The sequence below is a fragment of the Tetrao urogallus genome, assembly GCF_951394365.1.
Source record: "Tetrao urogallus genome assembly, chromosome: 2".
NCBI classification, from domain to species: domain Eukaryota; kingdom Metazoa; phylum Chordata; class Aves; order Galliformes; family Phasianidae; genus Tetrao; species Tetrao urogallus.
The window spans coordinates 62,390,958-62,406,141 of record NC_136814.1 but is presented as its reverse complement, the minus strand read 5'-3'; the positions used below and the strand labels follow the sequence as shown (position 1 = coordinate 62,406,141).

The window sequence follows — 15,184 nt, the reverse complement described above, 5'->3', positions numbered from 1 at the left end:
AGCAAATGACCTGAAGCTGGGGAAGACACATCTTCATACAAAACAGAACAATATAATACCCTAATCAAAGGGAAAAAATACTCATGCTAACATCTTCCTTGCTGTATATTTGATACCCAGTATCCATGCCAAGACTGGGAAAAGGTTGTGTGAGATTACTCTACAAACCCTGAGTTAGACCTATCCCCTTAACAAAAAATTTACAACATAAATTCATGTGTTTGCACATGAGGGTCAGCTCACCTGTGAAACTCTGTAATTGCAGCTGCCCAGCTGTGCACGCCATGTGCACATGTCAAGGCCATCTTTTGTGTGGTTGAGTGGTTTGATTGTCCAGCTGGGTGTATAGCCACAGACAGAGGCAGCAAAGGGGAAATGCAGAATGTTTTGCAGTATCAAAATATGGGAGAAATTTTGAGATGAAAATTGAGATGAAATTGAGATGAAAAAGCAAGAATTTCATGTCCTAAAATGGAGTTGTAGATGATTGGAATACGCTTTCCGAAAGTATGCTGGAGAGGAGGAAGTTATCCACTGTATTGAAACTTAAAGGGAGATGGATTTTTAGTTGTCATTAGAGAAAATTTCTGCTAACACGGAAACCTTTTATACGTTGATATTTTAGATTATTCCTTCTTTGCAGGCTCAGGGAGGCTGTCTTCTACAGTCAGCACAGTGACTCCATGGGACCTATGAATCACTCACCCCTATCCTGAGGGAACATTCATTCTTAGTGACCTCTTTACACGATGCAACTTCTACAAGTCACTTCTTTGGTTCATCTTTTCTTTTTTACAGCTCTTACTGCAGTCTTCTTCCCATGTTTATTCCCACATATCTACTTAATCTCATTATTATTTTCTTTTTTAATTTTTAAAAATCTGTACAGCATGTGCTAAAAATATTTGGCTTTTATAGCTTAGAAGAATTAAACCATTTTTTGTGCACATCATGGATACGATTTGGGAAAATGCTGTTTCAGACTCCACCGTGCTTCACAGTTTCAACAGCAGACAATTTTATACAATTTAAGCTCTGTTCTCATTCTTTTTGGTGAGCAGTTACTAGCAGACTTTTCTTAATGGTTAAAGGTACCCACAGGAACTGGAAGAGCCTATACTCTTACAGGCCTCTGAAAAGTCCTTGCAGACTACAGTTGTTAACTACTGATCTGAGTCAGTTTTGTGTGAGCAAAGCCACTGGAAAAGAAATTCTGTGGTCACAGTATTGGTTGCATGATCCATTCCTGGCACTTTATTTTTAGGTGCAGTCTCAAATAAGGTAAAGATCTATACAAAAAACTGGTGTGTCCAAATTCTAGGTTGAGAATAAATTCAACCATTTTATCTGCCCTCTTTATCCTCCACTTTTCACTTCTTTTGGGACTGGCTTGATTTTTTTTTTTTTCTTTCAATCATTATTGGTAAAAACAATAAAATCTAAAAAGCTTTCATCATACCAACCTGTGCTTTTGTTCATGTGTGTGACATTATCTAAACTGATCACTTCCAGGTGTCTGCTTCAGTTACATCTCATCTTAGATGGCATTCCTCAGCACCATCATAAAACCGGCAGGGTCTAAAACTCTTTGATATGTGGATTCTTGTTTAACAGAGTTTCGTTTCTTTTCAATACACTTCACCCTGCTAGTTCCTCAGGAATGCACTGTCACCACAGACAGGTGAAATGTGAGAAATTCAAAAAGGGCTACCACTTTCATCTCCTCTACATAGCCAGCTACCTACTCATTTCATGGAGGAAAAATCTGCTTTAAGACATTCGGCAGCTGCTCCCAGTGTATGAAGATGAACTTGCCTGGAGTTAGAAAGTATGTTCTCCACATACGATGAAAGCAGATAATAATAATATATAATTAAATTGCCTGGAATGTTTCTGGTTGACATTCTTAATTTCGTGTAATGCTCTGAGGCTCTTTGTTTAAGAAACATTTCTGAAAAGTGGTTGAAGTTAATTCAACAGATGATTAAGGGAAACACAGTGCTTTTAAGAATAGTGTTATGATTATTTCTCTTAGCAGGTCTATCCATGCTGGAGAGAAGAGTTTGATTCTCTCTGGTAATTTTTGTGACAGATAAATCATTTGGTGTCCCTACGCAAAACTATTCTAAATCCAAGTTAAAAACCTCCAGAAAAAAATACTTATAAATTCACACATTCTCCATAGCAGGCCGTTGATAGCATATGGCAGCTAAATATGCCAAGGATTCTTTCAAGCATACGCCGCCGCTTAGCAGCTCCTAGTTGCCAAAATACTTTTGTATGACATCCCCCAGTGACCCAACTGCTTCCCATGCTCTCTGTAGCTCTCAATCCAGTCTTTCTTGCAATGTCTCCTTTCCAAAGACAAGGACCACGCTGACTGAATGAGCTTTCCTTCCCCATGTCTTCAGTGCTAAGACTACATATTTCTTTATGTAGTTTCTACCACCATACACTTTACAAAGGAGCTTTTATGAGCTGTCTTTCTTCTGAGATTTCTGAACACTCAAAGAGGGTTTTGAAAATTCATTTTTCTGATTTTAATGTTGACTTGATTTTCTATGATATTCTAAAGGTAATCTTAGGTTGAATATGCAAAAATTATTTCCAAATATAAATATACATGCTTCTGTCAAACCTCTGACTTTGATGAAGAAAGAAAGGGCCCAAACATCAGTACTGTGGAAGCTGAAATCTCGCATGAGGAAAGGCTTGTGCAAGAAGATAATATTATTTTTATTAGATTGATATATTTGAAAAGAAAAATCCACCATCAACAAAACTTTAAAATCACACGAGCACCTCTTCAGATCTGAAATTCAAGCAGCAATAGTGAAAGATCCATTAACTCAGCTCTGCACAGGAATCCCTATTGAAAGGTGAGGGGAATTTGCATCAAAATCTGATGAGAAATTACTTGAAGGGATTTATTTTTTTACTGTACTCTGACAAAGCTGTGCAACCCACTGAGTCAGCTACGCTTCTTCCATATCACAGACCCTGGACTGGCTGGTTAATCACATTTCTGCGTAGGTTACATATTCCCATTCATCTTTCACTCATGCAATCTTATGCCTCCTCATCAGTTCTCTTACCAGCAGGTTGCTAGGAATCAAAGGAATCAATAAAAAGACACAGCACAAAATTCTGTGCAAAAACAAAGGCACTGGCTCTGCTGGACTTGTGTCAGCATTTGCACAAAACAAATGGAATAGGATCACCTTTCATAGCTCTCCCTTTAAAATACCTTGCTGCTCAAAGCAGACATATTTCAAAAATTAATGGAACCATAATATTATTCCTGTTTAAATCATTATTGTTAATATTACATGTCTAAGGTAGAAAACCAATGAAAGTTCCTTCAGTTATTTTGAAAAGACCAAGAATACAGCTGCTGCTCAAAAACGTGAAAAGCCGACAGTATGGCACCGTCCTGTGGTGCTACCTTGTAATTACATCTGCAAATTCCGACATTGGACATTTACACAATAGGGAAGGATGCAATATATGGTTCTTCTTTAATGCATTTTCAGATTGATTCTGCATCACTCTAGATCTCTAAACTGTAAAGCATAGGGTTTGATCTGAATTATTTTTTGATGATGTTCCTGAGGAACACAAATACGTCTGTAAGACTGAACATCACTGTCTCAGTGACCTCAGTACTTGCGCTCAACTGACAAAACAGGAGCAAAGTCTGTTCCAGGGCATGTTAAAATATACCACAAGCAGCTGTCAGAATGCAGAAAGGCTTTACACTTCTGTCTGGGTACTTTGTCTCTTTTAGAATAAAAACAGCTACTAAACACATCGAGATAAGTTAAAATGCTTGCTTTAAAACACCATTGCAAATCCTGCTCACCCACTCATTTTTTGCAGCTGATCAAGATGGCATAAGTCAGGCAGGATTTTTCTCCACGGACTGTTAAACATGCCAACTCAACAGGTTGCTTTAGGAACAGGTTTTCTGCTCTTGCTGTTTGGTTTTGCAGACGCTGGGTTGAAGTTCTGTACTTGTAGCATAAGGGATAAAGGACACAGAAAGATCTCTAGTAGGGAATGTGGCAATTGTCCATAGTAAAACCAAATGCATCAAATAGGCATACCTTTTGAAGACCGTCCCCAGTTCAGTTACCCATTTGTCAAATCAACTTGACATCATTTTCTGTTGGAAAAATAACCAGCCTAATTCTGAATTCGAGGAATAGGATTAGCTACTTCTAAAAACATGGAGAGGATGGAAGGAAACAGACAACAACACAAAGCACTGTGGTGAGGGAGAGCAGTTTCCTAAGTGCACTGTTTTGTACGTTACAAATTGCTGAATAAGAAAAAGAGACAAAAATGCATTGAAGTTTCCTAAAAGTATCTTATGTCAAAATGTAGCCTTTCAAAACTTTACAGCTCTGGCTGACACAGCTAATGGATACATACAAACACACCCATAGTGTAGAAAAAAAAACAGGAGGGGAACCTCAGTGTTCTCCATCTGCTGTGGGGTGCATGAGTCTTGTCTTATTGATAGTCCACTGCTTGATTTACACTAAATGCTTTCAGATGATTCAAATTTGTAATTTTCAAATCCAATAATAATTAAACTTTGATTTATATGAATTACACAATACAGGTAACTTAGATTCTTACACAATCTTTCAAAAATGTATACCAATCAACAGCACTCAGCTGTACGGCAGATATTCAGAAAGCTCATAGAATGTTTCAGTTTAGAAATAATAGCTGCAGTTGTTTTTTACAGTTTCTAATGCTGGGTCACAGAAGATACAAAGGTTTTACAGCCCCACTATAAAACAGGTCTTTATCTTTTCCCTGCTAATTCTGTGGTGGCACATTTAACAAAACTAGGAAAGTGGAGATAATGTGGATGTTTGCAGATTAAATGTCAGGTAATAAATAACACTAATTTCACATACCTGCAAATGTAAAGACACCTTATCACTGTTTTAGTTTCTTACTCTTTGTAATGCCTGCCAACATTTTAACCCAAGCAAATTGCAGTATTGTTTTTGCTGTTTTTTCACTGGGATAAAACACACAGTCGTAATATCCTTTTATCAGATTTCATGGTATAAAAAGGTCTTTGGTGCTTAATTCACACTACACATTGCTGAGACAATTTCAGACCTCCTGTTTTGGAAGATGCATTTATCCTATCTTTTAGTTTTCTTGTTTTTTTCTCACAGTGGTCTGAGTACCACTTGCCCAAGAAGATGCAGCTGTGACCCTGCCCAGTCAGTGCAATGCTACAGAGCTACAGAGATCCCCAGAGAGATTCCTTTCACTACTAGAAGGCTCTACATCAGCCACAGCAAAATTAAGCAACTCCAGGTAGGAAAAATCCAGTAGAAATACCATATATGATGTGCTGTGTCTGAAAGTCATATTTCCCAAGTGGTGGACTTAGGAGGGAAAGGAGAATCTTATTCCAGGTACTAGAAGCTGGTGAAATTGGTGCTAGATCTGTTTTCAGTTTTAAACACTTGTGAAATATATGTAAAAACATACCCATGTTGTTTTTTTACATGCAACTCAAAAAACTTGTCACACAAGTAGACAAATGTTAATTTTTTTAACCACTAACTTAAAGAGTTATTTTTTTAACTTCTGGAAAGCTTTTGCTGTTTTTGATGCAATGTAAATATTTTCCATAGCAAATGGAAAGGTTTTACATAGCTAGAATGAAACTCAATTTTTTTCCCCCCCTCCTGAGTTGCAAGTTTTAGATAAAACTGCTATTAGAAATAACAGTAGGAATTAGTAATTAAGGCTTGATCACTCACTGTTAGAGACTGATGCAGTGTGAGATGATAAAAGCAATTCTGGGCCTTCCTAGTGTTGTCATCTACCTAGAGCCATAAAAACAACTGGTTTGTTTTCTAATTGATACATCACTGAATCATATTATTACAGTCATTATCAGTGCAAGTTGCACTGGATGTGCAAGCAATGTTTTTCTTTTTTCCATCCTAATATATTTTTATGTAATAAATATAATTTCCGTATGTCAACACAAGGGAACTATAACCTGTATTATGCATACTTCTTATGTATCACTTTATTGCAAATAGTAAGAAATGCACCGTTTTGGAAAAATACATTTACTTCTTAGTATACTTGTTCTCTTACAAAGAACACATCCTTAACTGCATCTTTGATTTTGTTCTCAGGACTGAACAAAATGGGCTAAGAAAACAGCTGGGATACCTGTTGCCCATTGAGAAACAGCCTGAATCATTTTGCAGTTTAACTCAGTGGAAGTTTACTCCTCTTTTTGCTGTTACTGTTGTTCATGATTTTCTTATTGTAGTTTACATACCTACAAGAGTCAAAGTTTATTCATATGATACAATTGTATCAATGTTCTATGTGCAATGTGTTAAACTAATTAACTCTTTAATGAATTTATATGAGGAAACAGGTCTTCTGTTATATATGCAGAAGTATTGTTGTCTTTTTTTAAAATCAAGATGAGCCATTTTTCCTTTCCTAGGCTATTTGTCCATGCCTGTCAGCTACTCCTAAGATACCATGTACTCAGCACTCAAGTACTATGTTCAGTTTTGGGCTCGCTGTGAGAAAGACATGGAAGCCCTGAAATATGTCCAGAGAAGGGCAATGAAGCTTGAGAGGATACTGGAGAACAAGTCTTAGGGGGATCTGGGATTGTTTAGTCTGGAGGAAGCTTAGGGGAGACCTTGATCTTTACAACTACCAGAAAGGAGGTTGTGATGAGCTGGGGGTCAGCCTTTTCTCCTGTGTAACTAGTGACAGGATCAGAGGGAATGGCTTCAAGTTGCACCAGGAGAGGTTCAGGTTAAATAGGAAAAGTTTCTTCTCTGAACGAGTCGTCAAGCACTGGAATAGGCTGCCCAGGAAGGCAGTGGAGTCACCATCCCTGGAGGAGCTCAAGAAACATTAAGATGTACTAAGGGACATGATTTAGTGGGGAAATATTAGTTGTAGGTAGACGGTTGGACTGAATGATGTTGGGGGTCTTTTCCAACTTTGGTAACTCTATGATTCTATATGAGAAAAATAGCCTTAGGTTCTGGCTAGAGAAAAAGGCAGGTATTTGTTATAAAGTATTCAAACATTGGTTATAAGCAAATAGAGCAGTAAAATAATTTTTTGTGACCCTTCAGGGCAAGCAAATAGTGCGTAAAACCATCTAAGGAAAGAGTTTTTCACTTCATACATTAATTTAACTGAACAATCAGTATGCCTTACTTCTACTATCAGCTTTACTCAGAAATAAGTCATTTATGCTATTTGTCTGTAATTATGTAAATTCTTTACTTAAGATTAAATGGGGTTTGTGAGTAGATTTTTTTCAGTCTTCTCTGACAAAGCATACTTTTGATTTCCTGACTTGTTAATACATATGCTTAATTTAACACAGCTGAACAATTCTACTGGCTTACATAATAGTGTTTGTAGGAACAGGTTTTGATTTCTGGTTGTAAACTACATATGTGCAAGTGCTAGGGGAACTCTATAGTTCTTTGCTTGTTTGTTTTTCCCTTTGTCTTTTTTGTTTTTTTTGGTTTTGTGTGTGTGTGTGACTGATTGTTTCTGTTTTTCCCTTACTTTTTAACTGCTTCATTTGCAGCATCTTAGAAAAAAGAAAACATTTTCATAAAGAAGTTGAATCTAAGCCTAGACTTTTCACAGCCAACCTCCATCAGTCTTTCACACGTAATTATTCACATATAATATGGTTTGGCAACTAACAGCCTCACAAGAATAAGCAAATATTCTCTCAAACTGAGCACTAATTACTTCTGAACTTTACAATGGTCAATATTGAAACAGTAAAGAAATTGAAAAGAAGTTTATATGCTAAATACAATATGTTTTGAAGAAAAGGAAGAAAAAAAAAGCAGATCTGTTTTATTCACATCTGTTTTGCACTTTTTCTTGGTAGGGTTGGTCACTATTAAATGACTTTGGGTTGGGTTTTTTGCTTTTGGTATTTGTACAAACTAGGAGTTGTTGCAAACAGAGTTTGCAGTAACAAAACTAGACTGCTTTTAGTATCTTCTTTCAACAATTTTCATAACCTTCATTTGAAGAATAAAACTATAAACTTTTTACTCTCACGTTTAGTTTACTTGTAGGTATGTTAATACTTGCTTTTATCTGTTAAAAGAAAATTGCTTCTTTGGCCCACAGAGTAAGGAGCTGTTTTAAGAAACTGCTTAAAAAAAAAAAAACAAAAAAAACACCCAGTTCACAAAGCCTGATAAAGCCTACAAATAGGTGGGAAACAACTCAGAAACATACAACATACAACAATTGGGTAAATAAAGAAGGAAGGAATCTTTTATGCCACCTTCTTAAGATGATTAAAGATACACAAGTATGATAGTCAAATGTATACAATCAGGATCATAGAACAAAACTACTATGCAGAACCTAAGCTACAAAATGATTTATAATCCCTTCCTTGTACATTTATCACTGGGATTAAACAAACTTTGTAGTGTCTCTCAATGAGACTGAATCATGCTGGCAGCTAATGAGCCCAATGGAAATAGCATGCAGACTATAATGTTAGTTTAGCATCTGCTGCTGATGAGTACTGATGATGCTTACCAGACACCTGAAGGGAAAATAGAAGAATACACTTCCTACCTCTTCCTTGCAGAACACCTGCTCATCTTGCTCTGAGCTTTCTGTCATTCCCTTATAAATGAGTTTTTAGAAAACAAGCATGTAGGCCAATGGGCAGCAGCTCCGAAAATTTCAAAGAAGCTGTTTAAGTAACTCATGTGTTCTAACAACCCCTAGATTCACCCTCATTCCATCCTTCTTCATTTCTTGGCTTAGAGTAACTGCCAGATTCATTCATTTCTTAACCTGAGACACGATAACATGCTTGATATGTAAGCAGGTTCCAAAAGAACAGAAAAAAAGAAACAATTAGTATACCTCTATATATATATTGGTTACAGCTAACATCTAGGTTTCATTTAACACTACCAAGCATCTGTTAATTACTAAGTAACATAAAACTAAATTGTTGTAAAAGCAATTTGTTCCACACACATGATTTTCAGACCAAATTGATCTTATACTTTGATCTCATACTTTCGGATTGGTCATCTCAATATGGTGACATTTTCACTTTAAAAAGAAGAGATAGTGGAGAGGTTGAAACAATACAGCTTTAGCTTACTGCCAAAAACTCCTAGTAGGAAGAAGAGGTGATGAGCACATATCTGGAGAAGTAATGCTGCAGTAATGATATATAGAAATGGCTGTATGATAAACACAAAGCTGCATGTGTAACAACTATCTATGCACTGCAAGGATTTCTGCCACTGGTGACATTAGCTATCTATTTTATATTGCCTATCTGCCAGGCAGAAATAAATTCCAGTGACACACTGGAACAGGTTGCCCAAGGAGGCTGTAGATGCTCCATCCCTGGAGGCAGTCAGGGCCAGGCTGGATGTGGCTCTGGGCAGCCTGGTCTGGTGGTTGGCAACCTGCACATAGCAGGGGTGTTGAAACTAGATGATCATTATGGTCCCTTTCAACCCACGCTATTCTATAACGCTATGACAGTATGGACTTAAACAATACAATTCTAGAAACATAAGTAAATATGGGCAAACTGAAGGTACCTATAGTGACACCTCTTTTGTTACTGCACCATTTCTCTTAGTTTCTTATTCTATAAGAACATAGAGTAGCAGTGGTCAGAGCATCCAGAACAAGCAATCTGTGAGGTGACTCATAAATACTGTATATTGTCACACGAATTATTTTTATCTTTTATCTCTTTAAGATTACTGACTTCAGAAGAATGTCAGCCCTAGAAGAGCTAGTCCTGTCATGCAGTGGTACAGAATCAATAGAAAACAACACTTTCAAAGCTCTGAGCACCTTGAAGTCCCTGGAACTCTACAAAAACCAACTAAAGCAAATACCCATCTTCCTCCCATCTGGCCTTGAAATTTTAAAACTCGCCGATAATTCCATCAATACTTTGCATGCGACTGATTTTGAAGGTTTGGTGAAACTAAGAGTGCTTGATATCAGGAACAACTTGATTGCAACTCTGCCTTCAAGCGCATTTTCTTCCCTCTTCAATTTACAGAGTCTCATTCTGGATGGCAACAATATGGAATCTGTGTCTGCACCACTTAAGCTTCCAAGGCTGAAATATCTAAGCATGGCTGACAATAAACTAAGCTCTCTCCCAACCAGCTTCTTTACATCTTTCAAAAATCTACAGTTTCTCAGTTTAAGTGGAAACTTCCTGACAAAAGTGCCCCTTGACCTACCTAAATCCTTACTGTCACTAAAACTAGAGAAAAACCAACTCAAAACAGTACGACTTCAAGACATGAAACATCTAGAAAACCTGTCTGAGTTCTTCCTTTCAGAAAATCAGTTGACATCAATAGATGGTGCCCATCTCCTTCCTAACTTAACAACATTGGAGCTCTCTAAGAATCAGCTCCAGGCTCTGCCACTCAGACTGCCAGGCAGACTGCAGAAACTTGACTGCAGCAATAACCTGATCCAGAAGGTGACAGCACAAGAATTCCAAGGACTACAGGACCTGAAACACTTGTTTCTTGACAACAACGCTGTCAGCATGTTTGAGGCAGGAGCCCTTCAGCAGTGTGCGCAGCTTTCTAATCTAGCACTGGAACAGAATCTCCTTATTTCTATCCCACTGAGGCAAGTGATTCTGAGAACAGCTGATCCACAGACATCATTTCTCCATCCTTAGATTTTGAGAACGAGGGCCAAAGTGAAAAAAATAAATTGCTTTCAGACCTAGTCATAGTGGAAATCTACCCATACCATAAACCATCTGTCATAACTGGAACTAATTAGCACTGATTAGGTGTTTTCATTATATGTGTGGTCCCCGGTGATCCTTCTTTCATATTTCTCTGCCAGTAAGGCTGCTTTATTTAACTAACATGTGAATAAGAGGAATCTGCTAGGAGAGTATAACAGTGATTATACAGAAGCTATACTGCTGCTTAGATTTATCTTCTCCCATTACACAAAATTAGTAAAGCAGTCAATAAAAAAGAAAGTTAGCATGTTTAAACCTGAAGTTTCCACCAATCACATAGTTTACTACTGTTAAAATGTTAAGATTTTGGGAGATGAATCTGGTCTAAAAGAATGTGTTTCTTGGTGGATATTATAATTAACATCTTCATTAAATTCACACATTATAAAGTTCTTGGATTGCTTATAAAATCTCCTGCTTCAGGCCATAAGCAAAATTTCAGCCAAAGGAGCACAGAAGAAACATTCGTTGGGCTCACACTATTCCTTAATGCTTTGCTCACAGTGCTGGTCCTGGCCGTTATCAGAGGTGGTGTGTTAAACCAAATGGAAGCTTGCCAGATATAAAATGGCAATTTCGTTATTTCAAAAAGCTGTGCAATAAGATGGCATCAAAGTAATCATGTAATTCCCTTAACATTAACTTCTCTAACACAACTGCATCATTAGGCCCTGTTTTCATGGCTTGTGGACAGGTTTAACTGCACAAACAAATAATGCAATAAAATTTCAATTTGTTTACCATGAGATCCTTCAGCATTTGAATCTATTTGGTTGAAGCTTTACAATCAGAAAGTGATTTAGTGGTGTATAAATATTTGATTTCAATCTGGCTTGACAGGAGTGCTTAATGCTTTCTAGTTACATTAGTATTGCCTAATCCATCTTATTTTACAACCCTCATAGTCAAGGGAATTAACAGGAAGGAGTTCTCTATTAGCCTCTAAGAAATACAGCTTTTAGGGAGGGATTGGGTTTTTTATTTTCAGCTCAACACAAATTTCAAGGAGAGGCTGTAAACATCAAGTAGGAAAGAAATGAGGAGAAGCAAAATGTGCATACTTAATTTGTGTGCTCCATGTACCTAATCTACTTGTGTGTGTCCATACAACTACCTGCTAATCACCAGTTAGTTGCATGGATGCACAGCAATAAAAGTATTACTACTGACAGAACTACCAGTCACCAGTATCAGAAGTTAAAGAATATAGTTAATGGGGCACAATTAATAGAACTTAGCACTTGTTCAGTTCAGGAAAAAGAAGGGTTATTTCCTTTTCATCCAAAAGGTAAATAATGACATGAAATTTTCTCTAGCTGAACAACAGTCCAAGTATTTTCAGGTCTCATAGAGAAGAGCCCAAACTCCAGAAAATCTTGCAGAGAGTAACTGGTCAGAATACAGGACTGATGACAGCCTCTGGAGCATCAGCAGTATGGTTGTCACGGTCAGCTCCTGAACGGACATGGCTTCTCTGCCAGCAGCAGCATCACATACCCAAATACAGTACTTCTTCAAGAACAACAGAACTTGAAGTCAAACAATACAGCTCCAAAGACCAACATTGGTATGGTGAGATTGTACAGGCTTTAGACTGTAATCTGGATAAACATCCCAGGTGATATCCTATTGCCTTTGACATCATTGGCTCTATGATTTTACTGCAGAGAACATCTTTAACATTACAGTGTCATATTAGACAACTATTATCATTGACTGTATTTAGGTTTCAAAATCAATTAATTGCAGCCATAAGCATTGGTAAGACTGGTGGAAAGACTTACCATTTCAGCACATGAAATCCTCATCTCACCAGAGAATATGGCACAATAGAGAACTCCCTTATTCTCTTATCCCCATTGAAGGTGGGGGGTCTGGATAAAAAGGTCAACTGCCTTTCAGCCCAAAAGGCCAAATTCAGCTTCACAAAAACAGCCAGTGAAGATCACAGTGTACCCTCTATTAATTCTCAGAGCTATCTCAAATCATTTCATTGACATAAAGCCAGATCAGCCTTTGTGGTTAATGGGACTTTTGCTCAATTTCAGATAGTTATTGGTATCATTACTTACAGTTTGTCTGAGAGTTTTCCTGAACAAGTTTCCTTAAAATCTCTAACCATGATCTTAATCTCATCACCTTGCATACTAAAGGAGTAAAATTCATTTTCTTAAAAACATTTCACACAAATTAACTGCCTTTTCTATTAAGCACCTTTCACTGACTAGAGCAGAAAAACAGACTGTAAATAAGCTAGACTTCTGAAATGAAAGTGTTATCACACAAATTATAATGCATGAAAGCAAGAATGATATCCATCATCTAGTATCTTATCTCAAGGTACTGGCTTTTTAAAATTCTTTTAAATACAATCACTTATAATTCTCTAAAGTACTATTTCAAAAGACCATAAAAAGCATTTATGTTCTCCTTGTTGCTGCTTTTTAAAGTATGAAGTATATTATCAGCTGGACTACTTTTAAGTTTTGAATCTGCTGGCAGGAAGAGAACAAAAAATAGGGGAAAAAAAAAGAAGAAAAATTCTACTTCTAGTAAAAATTTAGTTATGAACTAAAAAGCTTTTTAAAACAAATCATACACAGAAGTACTTGAGGAGTAGAGTTGCCATGCTTTTCAAAACTTTTGGTCTTTCATGTTGCTATCATTTGATCATCGGCATGCTTATGGCATTAAATAGTACAAAAAACATTTTTAGGCTTACTTGGCACTCAACTGCATATGCAACTTATCACAACTAAAGCAGGTTAGTGTCGGTCAGAACTGCAATAATTTGGGAAAACCATTCAAATGCGCATAGAGAATAGTCCAACAGCTTCAAATTAAAAAAAGGAAAAAAAAAAAAAAAAAAAAAAGACATGAACATTTCAGTACCAGATTTTTTTTTCCACCACATTTTTGTCAGAGGTAGTTTTATTTAATATGCTAGATATGCCTGGGCACAAAGAGAATCAGTATAATGAATATAACAGATTTGTGTTGTTTTGTTTTTATTCAGACTTCCAGATACCCTTGCTAGATTGGATCTAAAGGGAAATGACATAGAAGATGTTGGAGAACAAGAACTGAAGGACTTGAAGCAGCTTCAGGTTTTAAATTTAAGGAACAACAAGATATCCGCCTTGGATCGCAAAGTCTTAGAGTATTTACCTCGTCTCCGGCATCTCTATTTAGATGGAAACCCTTGGAATTGCACCTGTGACCTTCTGAGGACCAGAGGAGTGTTAATGGCCAAAGGAACGGATGTCAGGGGAGGGCAGTGTGCAGCACCAGCAGAACGCCGAGGAGAAAGCTGGATGTCTTCCAAAAAGATTCTGCAGCAGTGTGAAGATAATTTGTCTTCCACAGAAAAAGGCAAGGAGGACAGAAAGAAAATGAAACCCAACGAGGCCTCCAGTGTTGCAGTAAATATAGATGATGATGACTACGATTATGAACTAGATTAAAGCCATGGTTAATCTATCATGAATGTTAAAGCTGTCTAGAGCTGCCCACCACCACCGGTATCCCAACTGACAACCAACTTGCTGTGTTGCCATTAAATTTTCCTCTTTAATGTGTGCTATAAATGCTAATAGCTGGTGACAAAGGGGCTCTAATAAGGATGCCATTATAAACTGAAATTTGTAAAAAAAACAGCTGTTTTGCCATTAGTACTACGTAGCTTGAAGTAAATAAGAATAAAATTATTATCCCTTAGAAAAGTACTCTGTAACTCTGTATGGAATTTTTAATAGTAAAGCATTCTTATAGTTCCGTTTTAAAAAAAAAAGAAAAGAAAAGAAAAGAAAACAGAAAGAAAATCCTGCAATACCAAATGGTATCAATTCCTGCAGTGTGGTGTTCAATATACTTAAACTCAGTTCAGGATGGAGAGTAACATCAGTACGGTCAATTCCTCATGACTATTTGGAGGTTCTTGCTTTTGACATGTTAATTTCAGTTTTCCAAAAATATTTGCCTGTTTATTTTAGACAATTTCATAAAATCATAGAATCATAGAATCACAAGGTTGGAAACGACTTGCACACTACAAGTGCCCCTTTCACTGGTGGGAACCTTCTAGACTTTTGCTACACAAAAGGGCTTCATGGTGTATGCATCAAATCTGATATATGTGCAAATTTTATCAGGCAGTTCTCAAAGTGCTTGAAAATTAAACAAAATTGGAATACCCAGACCACTAAAACCAGAGAATTACAAACAGTAATCTAAGGGGCTTCCTGACAGTTCATAAATCTCAGCTGATAAGTGAGGAGTAAGCACACCAGCAAATTACTTTTCAAAGCAAACAGTTTCTATTATTCTTTATCTTCTTTTGGCATT

General features: G+C 37.0%; 1 protein-coding gene across 1 annotated transcript; it reads left to right on the top strand.

The window, feature by feature from the left end:
• Positions 1-3,422: 3,422 nt before the first annotated feature.
• Positions 3,423-14,304, top strand: LOC306958762 (nephrocan-like; the record flags this gene model as incomplete). Its single annotated transcript, XM_079550351.1, has 4 exons — positions 3,423-3,448; positions 5,202-5,346; positions 9,812-10,713; positions 13,857-14,304. The coding sequence occupies 4 exons, from the start codon at positions 3,423-3,425 to the stop codon at positions 14,302-14,304; spliced, it is 1,521 nt and encodes a 506-aa protein (XP_079406477.1).
• Positions 14,305-15,184: the final 880 nt, after the last annotated feature.